General features: G+C 39.3%; 1 protein-coding gene across 4 annotated transcripts in view; it reads right to left on the bottom strand.

The window, feature by feature from the left end:
• The window catches only part of jmjd1cb (jumonji domain containing 1Cb), a 183541-nt gene extending 173571 nt beyond the window's left edge, over positions 1 to 9970 (bottom strand). For 2 of the 4 annotated variants that reach the window (XM_016674577.1, XM_016674579.1), the window contains exon 1: positions 9532 to 9970. In XM_016674577.1, the coding sequence (XP_016530063.1) occupies positions 9532 to 9687 (156 nt within the window). In that variant the 5' untranslated portion in view covers positions 9688 to 9970. The remainder of the gene's footprint in view (positions 1 to 9531) is intronic. The other 2 variants (XM_007558415.2, XM_016674583.1) reach the window with 1 other exon arrangement.
• Between the last annotated feature and the right edge of the window lie 5598 nt (positions 9971 to 15568).

The raw sequence follows: 15568 nt of genomic DNA, 5'->3' as shown, positions 1-15568 counted from the left end.
CTTAGGACAACGGGAGTAGCTCTTTCAGTTTTAGCACACAGAAAAAGCAAAAAATTAACAAAAGTAAACTGACCAATATGATTTAGCCTTTTGCGTGCCCACCCCCACAGACTCACTGATGTGCGCTACGTACAAGATGCTTTGACACAAAATGTTTTTTTCTCCACAATTTTGTTAAAAGTAAAGAGGGTTAGATAATAAAATATACAATAACTATTATTTTCTTTTTTATTTAAAAGGAAAATCTCAAGGAACTCAAAGTGTATACAGCTGTACAGCTGCAGCTGCTGCTGCAATAATCCATACGGTCGGTCACTTGAAGGAAATTTAGAATTACACAGAAAAGCTCCAAAAGGGACTCAAACTTAAAACTCTGAACTAAGAACTTCTGATCACATAATAGCAATTAACTATATCTGCCATGGTAAATCATTACTGACAACTATAGTGAGTAATCTCTAACATTAATATGATCATACCGCATGTAATCATGTGTACATATGTATTATTGTTATTAAGAGTGAGCTAAGAAAATGTATGTCTGTATCAAACAAGTAGCCCTTCGTGTTACTCTGTACCCATGAAGTAGCTCCCAGTCTCAAAAAGGTTGGTGACCCCTGGTGTAGAGCATGCAGTGCAGTGAGAATATATATACATTTGAGAATAAAGAATTATGTGTGGTGTGTGTGTGTGTTTACGTCTCACACACACTCACCAAGTACATGTTCTGGCAGAGCTTGGGTTTGTGTCTGCGCTGCAAATTGATAAAGTTTATGACTGTTTTCCCCGGTGAATGATGCGTTAGTGAGCCGGTTGTTCAGCCTGTGGATGTCACACGCACAGTGCCACAATGCCTCAGACTGCGCCATATCAAATTGTTTCTCTGCTTTTGCTTCGCTACAAAGGTAGAGAAGACAGAGTATCGCACGGCCACGGACTTGACCTGTAACATGTTGAACGCGTGCTGCAGGGCCAGCTGGCTGAAGAGTAGAAATCAAAATAACTCATCCCATAAAGACGAGGCAACCAAAAACAAACAACTCTATGCCAATTATTATAAACTCAACAGTCACAAAACAGAAAAGCTTGGTCTCTACCATCACTTGCTGAGATGTATTTTTGAACAAACAGAGCTCAAACTCAAAAATTAAACTCATAGCATCAGATTGTAACTATGGTAACAAAAACTACGAAGATTGTTCTTTGCACTTTTACAAAGTAAACTTGTCAGCTCTTTTAAATCTTAAATTTATACAATTCTTATAAATCATAATCTTATTTATCTCTGCTGAAATCATTAAATCAAATTTAGCAGTGTTGTCATTCTTAACAGATGTTAAAATTCAAAATCTGTGGTCCGTGTTAAAATGTTAGCATGTATGCCTAAGCAGCTGTTTAGTCATCTTATGCCATGGGTCGGCCCTAAATGTGACCAGCATTTGTGTTTGAAGATCCACTGGCTGTTTACTTAATTGGAATTTAACAAAATATTTATTTTAATTGTATTTTTTTTGGTTGTTGTTTTTAAGACTCTATAGTTCTGTGTTTAAGTATTGTCAACAATGCCAACATATACCGTCACGACCAAGTCATATTTAACATTTTTGATTCGAAAACATGGTGTACCACTGGTGGACCCCGACTTAGCACATTTTCTGGGGGAAACCCTGGCAGTATATTAACAGTCAGTTAATAAACTGCCAGCCTGGATGTTTTATTATGTGGAATGGTCTGCCAGGGAAGGGCCATAGAAAATGCTGTTGTCTTTAAGAGCAGGCTCAAGACCCATCTTTTTAATGATCCATTACATTTCCTGAATTGGATCATTTCCGCCCAGTTTATGCATTTTCTGTATATTTGTGTGTTTTTCCAAGTGGTGAGTCGGGTTGTTTGTTTTGTTTTGTGGGTTTGATTTTATTGATCTGCACAGCACTTTGAGCTGCTTTTAGAATGAAGGGTGCTTTATCAATAAAATTCAATGATTGATTGATTCCAAAAAGATTAACTTTAAAGTCATACTATGTTACAGGGACCCTTGTTAAATAAAAATCTGTATTAATAAAAGTCCAAGAGCATCAGAACAACAACTGGTTTCAACTGCTTATGTATCAAATTGCTCATCTTTTATTGCTATAAACAGTTTAGAGTACAGCAAACTTAAATATGACTGTCTTCATCAACATAGTTTCATAAAAATCCACTTTTGAGGGTAATCTGAAATCTTGTCACATTTAATTCCTGATAAAACACTCAGGGCTGTTTGTTCTCTACAAATATGTTGTCTGTTTATTATTTTTAAACATCTCATACAAAAACCCTGACCTGCAGCTATTATATTGTTAAAGAGTCTGTCCACATCCCTGTAGACATGGGACATGGAACAGAGTAGGACACTTTAAATATGCTGGATGTGAAGCTCTAAGAGTTCGCCACACAAGAAAGGGAAAAGTTCAGCATCTCCTTCAGGTGTGTTTCCGCTGTTGGCTTTACTATAGGAACCTGGAGTTCAGAAGTTGGCCATTGACATTCCTCACACCAGTAAAATACAAAGCCAGTATATTCTGCTTTCTGTGTGAGCAACAGCATCACAGTTAAAACTACATAGATGTTTTTTACGATCATGTTTAAAACACAAGTCAAAATACCATGCTTCAACAATACAACATGTCATATTGGCATCAGAATACCTGAGAGCCTCAGGTTGTTTATCTTGAAATCACCTATCAGAGTTTAAGAAGGTTGAGGCAGTATGTTAGATTTTATTTCTAGGGCACATCGCCCAGCCTAGAAATAAAATCTGATTTTATCATAACAAATCCAATTTTATTTTACTCAAATATATTTTCAAAAACTGGCTTTAATTTTAACCTTCCGTTCTGGGAGTTGACCTGAATTCAAAGTCCAAAGAAATAGAAAGCTGTAAAACATGCTTGTAAAGCAAGATGGAAAGTCGTTGGTAGTTTGACAGCTCTCCGAAATAGGGCAATGAAAGGAGTGCATTGGTGAAAAAGAATTATTTTTTTATTTTAATTGAATCTTAAAAGACAGAAAACGTGATTAACCAATGAATTTATAGCCTAGCCCTAAAGTGCTGATGAATTTTCTTAAATTCATAAATGCCTCTTCTGTCTTTGTTCTTTAACAGAAAATCTCAATATCTTCAGGTGGCTTTAATAACCTTGTGTTGTGTTTAACTTCTGTCTTCCAGGTGCTGACAGGAGATCAGCTGATTAGGATTCTGCAGCAGACAAGTACTGCTGGTTGCTTAAAGCAGAGTTAATAAACTGAGGTGGTGATATTAGAAAATTTTTCTGCAGGAGCACTGCGATTGGTTACATTATCTAGATCCACTATGATTCTTTTCAAAAGTACTAAATAAAACAGAAAGAGGTTTAAACAGTAAGTGGATGAGATAAAAATCACAGCCTTCAAGTTGGTTCTCGGGTGGTGAAAAAGCAGAGCGGTTCTTCAACTGGATCTAGTAGCAGCCCTGGATAAGAACTGGAACCTCTTTGGGGAAAAATCTCCCCAGGTCTAGCAGGAGCCATTACTGCACACTAGACCCGAGGGTCCAACAGCAGAGTAGATGGACAGCTAGTAGAACTGCTCCCCAGTTAATTACCATGTTGTTAACTTTTACCACATAACTCTGACCATGATTTTCTGCAGCTCTTTTAATGGATGATGGACTTGCATAACAGGTGTACTAAAGGAACCCCCTACCAGACCAGTAGAAGGAGCTTATAGACACTAACCATGGTATGAAAACATGGGAGCTCAATTAGTCAGAACACGACCCACACCTCCAACAGTTTCTACTTATATTGCTGGGCTGGCAGCAGTTCATTACATATGAAAGCCTGCAGAACTTTAAAATGAACTTCTATCACAAGCAATTATTTGCCACCGTGGCAAACTGCAGCCAAACTGACCTTGCCACAGAGCACTTTTATTCACCATATGGGCAGAACCAGTGAGATTCCTGGAAGAGATCCTAAACAAAAGGAAAATCAACAAGGCAAGGAGCATATTTGAGCTATTTCACGTGATAATCCAAGAAGTTCATTAAAGGCCCCGTTTAAACAGAGTCGCTCTTCAGTTGAACCATAATGTTTTTGATCCAGACGCTCATTTATACGACACCAGGTACCAGAGTATCTCACACCAGCACGTTTTGAAACCAGGTTTTAGAGTGAAACTTTTTTGTAACAGAAGTACTCTGCAGAATAGCGCTGTAGGGGTTACTCTATGCAAGCACAAGCAGATAAAACAATGGTAGATAGCTTAGTACTGTATTGTGTTACTTCACCTAATATAAATGTTAAATGAGCACTTTGTTCTATGAGGTAGAAGCTAGTGAGGTGGAAGCCAAGGGTCAAATGCACATTCAATGACATCTTCAAATCACTTTGCCATCTAGTGGCCTGGCATGACAACTGCAGCTGACTCAAGGTGTCTTGCAGTGCTGTCTAAATGTGAAACTTTTCACAAGTCAACAGCTGACAATACCTGCAGTTCCTGGTTCCTAGAATGATAAAGGAATGCTTTGTGCATTCAGTTAACTTTCAGAACATCCCATCATTCCATGAACTGTTCACATTCTTTAACCCAATTGAAAGATGTGGACATGGAACACAGAGCTCAAAAAACAAGTCAGTTCCCAAATATCCCCCCTTAGATCCACCACATCGGCAGTAACAAAGGACTGCAGGTTTTTAGAAAATCATGGAATATAAGAAAGTGAATGATGTGACTTGTGGCAAGTCACAGTAGTAACAGATTTTGAAAACAGCATTCACACAGAATGGTTTTTGTTTTACAGCTGAAGATCACACACTTAAATGAACCACTGAGGGATGACGAACAAAAGGATTTATGAACATAACTAAAGCCAACTGAACACATCAAACCTCATGGAAACTCAAAATGACTGGAGACAAGCTCACAGAAAGACAGACACCAAACTGTAGCCAATGACAAAAAAATCGTACAAGCCATCTATGGTTCTGTCATAATTGATAAGGTCAATGATTCTTCTAAAGAGGTGATCAGGTTCACATGCACATCAAAATGGAAAACCAACAAATAATCTGGTCAGCAGAAGCTCAAAAATATTCATGCAGCTGGTGAGAAATATCAAAATTATCATTTTAGCACTAAGCAGAGTCAATGACCAGGCACATTCTAAAAGTAGCACAGTTAGTGGTTATGTAAACGGATGGCAGATTTCACTTACTCACCAGTCAAAGTATACCAAAAATAATGGCTATGCTGAATGTCAAATTTATTCCTTTGACAAACACATGTGGCTAACACATCTTGAAGCTCAAACATTTTCCTTGGGATATGAATATTGCATATACATTTAAGATGTATTGCGCAACCCTACCTGTAACTTCTATGAATAGTAAGGGGTAATCCAGGAATGCAGAACAAGTCTGATGAAGGAATATGAAACCCAGCAAAGAAAGGTGAAGCAGCAGCACCTGAGCCGGGATACTGTATCACCTTCTATTATCTGTCTGATGTGAGCAATATGGTAATTAGCAGAATCTTATATACATAACATTCTGGTGCACAACTAACTTGTGTTTAAAGCACTTGAACAGCACTTGAAGAGCTCTGTTGTGAGCTCCATAGGGGAGCTCACATCAGAGCTCCCCTATGGAGTGGAAATGCTCCACCGGTATTATGCTGATTGGACAAGTTGACAACGTAAGCTGTAAACCTGGTCTATATGCTTTATGATCGGGAAGCCCACATGGCCCACATGGCCCACCATCTCAGCAGACTGACTTGTGTGATATAAAACAATCTGTATTGAATTCTGTAATGAATGGTTCATGTTTGTGTGTTTATTATAAAAAGATCTTAAAGGGTCTACAGAAATAGTAGGTAAAGTGGGATCATGGCTCATCATTTGGAGCATTTCAGACTTCTGTAGAAATACTGTGTTCCCTTTCCTTCCTTTATTTAACCGGGTCAAACCCCACTGAGCTCCAGATCTCATTTACAAGAAGGATATGGGCAGAAATTAGGGACACAAGGACAACTGAAAAACCAGCAATCAGTAAAAAATATTTAACAGTAAGGCTCTCTGTACCATAAATTATTCATGAGTCAAATCTCACAACACTGCCTATATCAAATAATGTTAATAAAAAGGGAAACATTCATTCAAAGTCAAATGGAGCTTGCATCAAAATAAACAATTCTGAGTGACTGAATCAAAACTTCCTGAGAGCTTGGCTTATTAATGCTGGTTCTGATTGGCTGTTTGTGACCAAGCTGAGTAATTCTGAGGAACACAGGGAGGAGACAGAGGAGATCGATTATTATTTCAGAGATTATCTGATCGGCGATCACCGATCTTGCACTTTTTCATGGAAATCGGCCGATTATGTTTAGCACACCTCTAGCAGAAATCTAATCTAAAATTTTCATATACATGAAATTACACTTTTATTGTACTTTACATATGTAGTGTGCAATTAAAACACAAAAAATATCAGTATCAGATTAATATTTGAAGTACTTTGATCAATAGCGAAAGCTCTACTGCCTGACCTTACATTTCTCTATAGACTTTGAACTGATCAATGAATAATGTGATTGCATAACAGGCAATGCAACTGTAAAGTGAGACTACCAGGCCATCTCCTAATCACAGATGGATTTTAGCATTGTAAAGTAATGCACAACATAAACAAATTTGTTGCTTGTTTATTTATTTTTTTCCATTTACCACTTTATATTTCACTTTATATTTTATGAGTTATTTAAAGGTCTTCTAGCATTTGCTTTCACCACAAAATAAATATAAATGTACAGGAAGAAATAATATGAATACAAATCTAAGATATTGATGAGTGATGAGGAAAACACCTTCACCATATACGGAAAATGTCGCAGGAAGACAAAACTTTGTTGCTAGCACATTGAGAAGTGTGTGTGGGTCTGGATATTTTTACCTTAGCGTCTGCATAAAACATTTTATCTCAGCTTGCTTCCATTTTGATTAAAAATGTGCAGAAACGCTGTACTGTTGAGATTCGGAATTAAGGAATAGTGCGAATGTCAACAAACCGATCAATATTTGTTGCGTCTTAAGATGCCGAAGCAGAATTCATCTGCTGTCAAAACCTATTCCATATTTAGTTCAGAGATGTCCCACAAATCTATGTTCAAAGACAAACATGCTGTGAACAGTTGCAGTCATAGCCAAGTCATTTTGTCATCAAAACAAACATCAACTAGGGAGGAACATGAGGGCAAAAGACATGCAGCTCTTAACTAGTTAGCCAACAGCAAAGTTATCCATTAGATAACACATTTATTGTCCTTTAATTTAATGAAAAGGACAATTATAATTCTCACACTATTAGATTTGTAGTCCTAAAGGAGAGAGCTTAGGAAAATGCTTTAAATACCAGCACTGATCTGAGACTCAGAGTATTGCTTCTTTATTACACTGATACAAATGAACAATTAAAATAAACAGAATCTTCTAAACGTAAAGACACAAATAACACCTGTAAAAGTCACTTCCCATCTTGTATCAAAGCCTAAATTACAATTAATAACATAATAAATACAAACCTCTGTCACCCCAAGATGGCTGCTGAGTCAGCTGCTCAAATGGTCAGGTTTTATTATTAATACTCCAGTTATCTAGTTATGCTGCGATCCCAGTGATTGATTCCCTCTGACAGATATGTTCATTCATTCTTCAAAACTAGTGCACCAACTATTCAGCTAGTGTCAACATCTTACTATAAGGTCAAAAATACACAAAGCATTGAAAAACAGGTGTGGAATGTTACTGAACTGACAATTAATAAGGTTAGAAAGCATGGGGAATACAGTTGTATCAATGACAATCTGACAAACAGTTGAGAAAATCCTGACAGCTTGGATTCACATTTAAATTTTTCATCTTTTTAAACTGACTGAACACCATAATATGAATTAAACCAGAGTTCTACTCCTGCTGAAGCTCCAGCTACCAGGAAACTCGCTGGATCATATGCATATTACAATGCAGTTCATGGAATTATCGTTGTGAGGAGTTTTTAGCAGTGCAACACTAATTAATTCATGAACCTATGCTACTCCCTATGATGCATGTAAAAGCAAAATATGAAATATATTATCTAAATTCAAAATAACCAAGCTCTGATCCTGTAGCTTTAAAAATCTGTTTACCAACATTTAATTTGGAAAGCTGCAGAAGCACTCAACAATAAAACACAAAAACTTGTGATACCAACATTGTCCTACTTGAATCTATGCTAGAGAACACATGAGAAACAAACTATAGCTGATTACTTCAGACACAAAGAATAACTCTAGTTATTCTTTCAGCTGTTACCTATTCTAACAGCTGACTTCTGTTAGAAGAGGTAATGCATCCTGAGAGATTATCCTCAATCAGCAAAACATGCACACAAAGAAAATATGCGAAATGATCAAATCAGATCTGTGCTAGGCTCTGCCCAGTTATCTGCACAGGCAGACAGAAGGTGTCTGGGAACAAAAGAAAACTGAGCATAGGCATACTGTACAGTGTGTACTGTGGGGAAAAATTCTGTGTACCTAGCCAAGGGCTTGTCAAGACATATTTTTCTTGTATAGTTGTATTGCCGTCATTGGCACCAGTTGTGAAAATATGCCTTTTTATAATTGCATCTGAGGGTCAAAAACAAAAACAGATTTCTGCTGCTGCTCAGTGGCACATCATTTGGCAGCAGTTCCCCTTAATATCTGAACAATTCTCCACATCATGAGTAACTGGCAAACGTTTATATGTCTTTTCTAACACTTTGGGCTTATTCTTAGGACAGACAGTAGGGGGGAAATTAACAAATAAACAAATGAATAAATTACTAACACTGTGTAACCAAGAGCTAATCGGGATTAGTTCAACCTTAAATCTGTAAGGCGAGAGAAACACTGAAAAGCTAAGCTCACCACCGTCAGCTGATTTGCAGTGTACAGCAGATTAAAACATTTAGCTGCTGGGGAGTAAAATTCCTCCACATGTTTAAACAAATGCAGCACCAACAAGACCTGTCAGCTGTTTGGCTGCACTAATTGATTGTACACCTACCACCTGATAGCCCGCCGCAGTTTAAAGATTCTTTTCACGAAGCATGTATGGAAACACAGGTTTGATGCGGCCACAGAAAATGTTACATGGTCAAAATTCTGAACACTTCCATGTAAATATGCAGAGAACTGTCTGTCCGCAGCTAGCTGTTTGCTTTCCATAACCCCCTGCTGGCAGCCTCACTGGCTTCTTGTGTAGTCAATAACGGGCAAATCTACACACGCAGTGAAAATACACAAAACAATACGGGGTACAAGATGTTGAGTCTTGGGTCTCGTATCTATGGGAACAAAGCAAGAAAAATCTTTCAGCCACGCAATCCTACTAGAGTACCTCGCTGCCTCGCCAGGAACCACAGATTTTCCCATTTGTGTTTCATGTAATATACCACAGGGCAGGATAAAAATCCCCATATTCCTTACCGTCAGGTCGGAATTGGTGCTGTCACGGTTGCTGACGGCTCGTATTACCCCGGACCTCCATGGCAACTGAACAATATCGCCGATTTCAGGTGGCTCGTCCCCACTGACACAGAGGAACCGTTTTCCGACCAGCTCCGGCCGAGCCTCGACTGCCATGGCCTTTTGCTGGTCGAAACCCCCTCGGAAAACTTCCCAACAAGGACGACCTCACAGACGTGTCATTTATGACATTAAAGTGGCTACTAAGAATCCAATGGTAAAAAAAAAGATAAGGAAAGTTGTTCGCTAGTAAAACCTGAAAACCCGACCGTGGGGATTTAATAGAATAGCAATCTCCACCCGCTCAAGCGTAAGTCTCTTCTCTTTGAGGGTGAAAAAAAACAGTGGAACACTGAACCGCACCAAATCCATGCTAGCTAGTATTTCTCCGCTGCTTCCCGAAGCGTTCACAAACCGCAGAACTATTGTATCCCTCCGCACAGCCAGTCTCCTGTCACTCCGGAGCTATTTTTGCAAAGGCACCACGACAAATGTTCTTTTTTGTACCAGAGCCAAGAACCCTATTAGTCTACAATGGAAGGAGAATCGTTCTACAGCCAAGGTTGCCACTGTCTGTCATTAATCTTATATTATTAGCATAAACAAGAACAGCGTCTGCTTCGGGGGCTAACTGGTTTTGAAAAATAACTGTGAAAAATTGGGTCATATCTGTATGCAAAAAAATAAGTTATTTTTTAAACTGTCACAGCTCGTGTGTCTAAATTGCTTTACTTACATTTTGGCATAAATAGTAACATGGACTTGTATCTTACAGTTCCAGTTAAAATATACTAAACTGCCACCAAGTGTGGCTGTGTTGCTTTTGCTCTCTTTCATCAATAGTTGAAATCAGATATGTACATACACCGTCTATTTTATAGCACATTTAAAAAATAAAGTTGGCCAATGTACTTTACAAAATTAAATGCATTAGAGATTAAAAAGGACAAAACAAAATAAAGTATGATCAATGAAAAATATGTGATAAACCATCTCTAAAAGCACCATAATAAGCAGACAATGCAGTATAAAACACCAGAAGGAACTCAAACTGAACTGGAGTTAAAAACAAACATGAAAAGGTACATTTTCAAGAGGGTTTAAAAGACATATGGACTCTTTAGTACAAATATCAAGTTACAGGCTGTACAGAATTTAAAGGTTGTCTTTTCAAAATTCCCTTTATTCTGAGATTTAGACCTAGGCTGCCTAAAAGCATCTGGCCAAATGATCCCAATGTTCCTTTGAGAATATATGGCTCAAGCAGCTATATAAATTAATGCCAAATGATGTAAGACATTAAAGGCAAGTAAAAGAATTTTAAAGTCAGTATTAAACTTAATAGCAAATCAGCCACTACATCTTCTTTTTAGATGGATCTAAAAGAAGCACCCTTTTTTCTATCAGACTGCCCCAGGGCAGCTGTAACTACAGTCCAGTAGCATGCCATCATCAGCATGTGAATGTGTCCTTCACATGTTGATCATTATTATATACAAAGGCTACTGTCCTCAACACCGCTGTCACGGGTTTGATTCCCACCCTCAGGTCATTCTCTGCATGTCTTCCTCTTCTCTCTGCCCCTCTTCCTGCAAAGATAATTATAATGGACACCAGTGCCAACAACCTTAATAAAAGAAACAGACCAAAATTCTTCACAAACATCATCACACCACCAAAACGCCTGGAGTTAGTTGAAGATAACCCTTTTTCAATATTTTAATCATACAAAAGACTTCAGATGAAGGCCTACATGTAGAAATTATTTTCTTCCAAGATTTTCTTTTTAATAACAGTTTACAGTGTGCTTGAAAGCAGCTGGTACAGAGCAAACATGATTAGGAACAATTTACCAAGTGAAGAATACTGGGCCCAATAATGTGAAATGTTTACTTTAAGAGATGCGAAGGGAGGATATCAAGTGGGAAATCTGAAGATGTCAAGTGATCAATCAGCTGCTGTCTTTCCTTGCTGGCTTCAACCTCCTGGTGTTCTCTCAAGTTCTCCTTGCCACCTTTCAGAGCACCTCAACACACTTGAGTCTTTTTGGATCTGCCAACTTTAGCCCCAATTGGGTATATAGCACTCATCCACCGGACCTACGAACTACCAAATAAGATATAAAGACTTTTCAGGCAATCTCACATCTCCTCACTGCTCTCTGAAACGGTTGATTAACCAGTGCTCCCTCTTTTCAGTCCCCTGACCTCCAGTCTGTTGACCATGTAGAGACATTTCTCTTGTGATATTCACAATCTGCCTTGTCTTTTGTTTCTGAGCCAATCCATGCCATGTTCCATCCTCATTACCATTTATTCTGTACAATCTGTGCTGCTTCACTGATTATTCCTCTTCTTAAGCCTCACTCAGACACACTCATGCTGCCAGATTATCAAACACATTATGCAAGAAATCTTCCAGCACTCTCCATCTCATCCTCATCGTTGTGATCTTGCTATTGTTCCTGGATTGTCCCCTTTGCCTTGCCCTTGTCTAATTGTTGCTGTTTGTCTATCTGGGCTTCGACCCACGCATGTCTTACATTTCCTACTCATACCTGCTCCAACAAATAATTACTTTTCTCTCTGCCTCTTTGGGAATGACCACAGCACTGCCCGTCTGACCCAGGATTTTGGATGAGGAATTGTGCATGTGCTGGACGATATGGGGGGTTTAGCACATCATCATAAACCGAAGCTGATCACAGGAGCAACTCCATGCATCAGCGATCTTTTTTCCCGGGTTCTCACCCCTGACCTCTCCATCAGCATCTGCTCCATTCATCGCCTCTCGGCTGATCAGTACAGCTGATCGGCAGATCAGGTTAGTGCGTTTATCTCACACACTAATGGATTCATTTGGAGTGTTTCTCAGATCACCAACCTCTCCCCTTCCCTCTGCAGTGCTGCAGCTGATGATCCAGTGTGCTGTTGCTGCTGTCTTATTTTTTATTTTTAATAAAACACTTTATTTTTCAGGCACGTGTCATGACTGAATTTCTGGGCCACTCTAGTGAGTCTTTACATCTCCAGAATAAAATTCTGAGTCCATAGAATTGGCTTCAGTCTCTTTGTTCACAGTAAAACAAGTCCTGTACCAACATGGGCTCAGAAGCACCTGGAGAGTGAGAACGCATTGATCCAAAAACACCCAAAAAACCCCCAGAATGTTTGAAATTGCAAACATGTCAATCTCTGGAGATATATCCTATGGTCTGATGAAAACTAAAATTAAATCAACAATGACCAATGTCATTTAAACATTAATGTCATTAATGTTTAATGACATTAATGTCCAGTACTGCTAACCCTAACCCTAACCCAAACACCAAGTGAAGTACGGTATCATGTTGTAGGGATGTTTTACTGCAGAACGAACTAGTGCACTTCACAAAATAAATGACCACATGTAGAAATATTCAGTATTTCAGTAAATCAGGAAGTTAAAACATGGCCCCAATGGGTGTTCCAATTGGACAAAGACCCTCAGCATACCACCAAATTAAATACAAAGTGCATGTTTAATTGTGATGCATGCAATAAATTAAAGGGAAAACAGGCTTTTTAGTACTTTATCTGCTTATTATAAACAAGATCTGTCCCTCCAGCCGTCCATTATCTATACATACCCAGAATTAGATGGTCATATGTGAAGCTACAGCAGACAGGTCCCATTCAGAACCAAAGAAAAACTGGTCAAATCTCTGGGCAATTGATTGGTATAAATGTAATTCTAAGGATGGAATAGTGCAGATTTTGTATTTTGTTTTTAATTAAATGGGAAATGTAATATATGAATACATAAAATATGTGACAAGCTTATGTAAGGAACATTTGACTTAAGTCAGAGTTTAGAAAAAAAAAACATTTTTTTCTGCCATTTAGCAAACAGACACATTTTTGCTAATCCAAACTGACCTAAAACAGCATTGTATTTTATAAGCATGTTTGGGGTTAGGGTAAGTTGCATAAATAACCTTAATGAAAATATACATGCAAAACAACCTAATTTTTACCACACATCATTTGAATAACCAGTTAGTGCTGTCTGCAAGTTATGGGACAATACATCAAAGTGATATGTTGTTGGTTATTGCATTTGTAAATATCAGAAGGTCAAGAAGAAGGGAAAAGCTGCACTTAAACTTTGATCATTTCCAGGATTCCTATTTATCTTGCTGTCTATTTATGTACATAAAAATTAAAAGGACAATGCTTCTGGAAAATGGATAGAAAAGTGAACTGTGACTGTCATAATCCAATATTCTTTGATTTGTCAATTTTTGTAGATTAATTTTGATTAAATGTAGAAACTATTTGTGTTCTCTACAAGTTGATTCCCAAGTTTCTTCTTGGTTCGGTTCTTTGGTTGAGTAAGATCCCTTTGTCTACAAGTCATTTTCCTTGCTCAGGGTTTCCTCCATCTGCACAGTCATATTTCCCTTCCACTTTCCCAGAACTTAAAGTGGTCAGTTTCATTGCCTCCTTGCCAGATGGTTTTGTCATCTCAATCCAGTACTGCTGTTTTCCCATGTGTGCTGTGGGAAGAAGCTGGAGTATAGGAAGAACACACATTCTCAGAGAGACCATACTAACTTCATGTAGAAAGACCCTAGAATTTTTATATTTAAAAAAATATGTCGTCATGATTTATGGTGTGGCAGTGAGGGAGGAAGCAGGCAGACCCAGGATGATGAATGATGGTAATGAATAAATCCACAGGACAGAACAGGGAGCAAGACGTAACACGACGAGGATCCGACAAGAGACAAAGACAACAGGTGGGACTAAATACACTGGGAAGGTAATCAAGGAAACGACACAGCTGGGAACAAACAGGGAATTCAGACTCACAGGGGAACAGACTAACACAGAAAAACCTCAAAATAAATACACAGAAAACACAGATCATCACAGTACCCCCCACCCCCTCAAGGGCAGCTACCAGATGCCCAAACAAACAAAAAAAAGTCCAAACAAGGGTGAGCGGAGGGGCGAAGGAAGGAGGGCTCGAGTCCAAGAAAAAACAGAATAACCCAGTCCAAAGGAAACAAAAAACGGTCAAGGCGGAGTCGAGGAGGCTCGGACGGCACCAGCCGGAGCACCGGAAGGCAGAGGCTCTGGAGGCTGCTCACCAGCAGCTGGCACGGGGAACTCAGAAGGCGGATGTAGCAGGGACTGATGCTGCCTCGGCGCTGCAGGAGAGGCCCAGGGGCTGGGACCTCAGGCGGCTCAGGGCAGCGGTGATGGCTTGGCCCAGGGGCCGGGACCTCCGGCGGCTCAGGGCAGCGGTGACGGCGGGGCCCCACTCTGGGCAGGGGGATCGCCAGCCGCGATCCCCACAGCAGAGCTCCACCACAGAACTCTTCCAAGGGGACCGCTCCGAACCAACGCCAAGGGTCCCACCGTCTAGTTTTGGTCCACATCACACGTCCCTCACCATGACTTTGGTCGGATCCTACTGTCATGATTTATGGTGTGGCGGTGGTGAGGGAAGACGCAGCCAAACCCAGGCTAATAATGATTGTTTAATGAATAAATCCACAGGACAGAACAACAGAGAGCAAGACGTAACACGAGGAGGATCCGACAAGAGACAAAGACAACAGGTGGGACTAAATACAATGGGAGGGTAATCAAGGAAAGGAGACACAGCTGGGAACAATCAACAGGGAAGACAGACTCACAGGGGAACAGACTAATAATCACAGAAAAACCTCAAAATAAATACACAGAAAACACAGATCGTCACAGTTGTTTTCTGTATATTATATTTATAATATATTTTTACAGGACTTTGGCATAGTAAAGTTGTTTCTAAATGAAATAAGTATTTTACCATTACTATCCATGGTAACCCTGGTAAAAAAAAATAGAGTATACTATAGTACAGTGGTCCCCAAGCCCCGGTCCGTGGACAGGCAGCTCCGGCGCAGGAAATACGGCGGCCATCTGGGAGCGGTATACCCTCCTACTTTGCTCAATCAAAACAGCAGAAG

Source organism: Poecilia formosa, unplaced genomic scaffold, assembly GCF_000485575.1.
Source record: "Poecilia formosa unplaced genomic scaffold, Poecilia_formosa-5.1.2 Scaffold4, whole genome shotgun sequence".
Taxonomy (NCBI): Eukaryota; Metazoa; Chordata; class Actinopteri; order Cyprinodontiformes; family Poeciliidae; genus Poecilia; species Poecilia formosa.
Note: the sequence above shows the minus strand (reverse complement) of the source record. Positions and strands in the feature narration are given on the sequence as shown.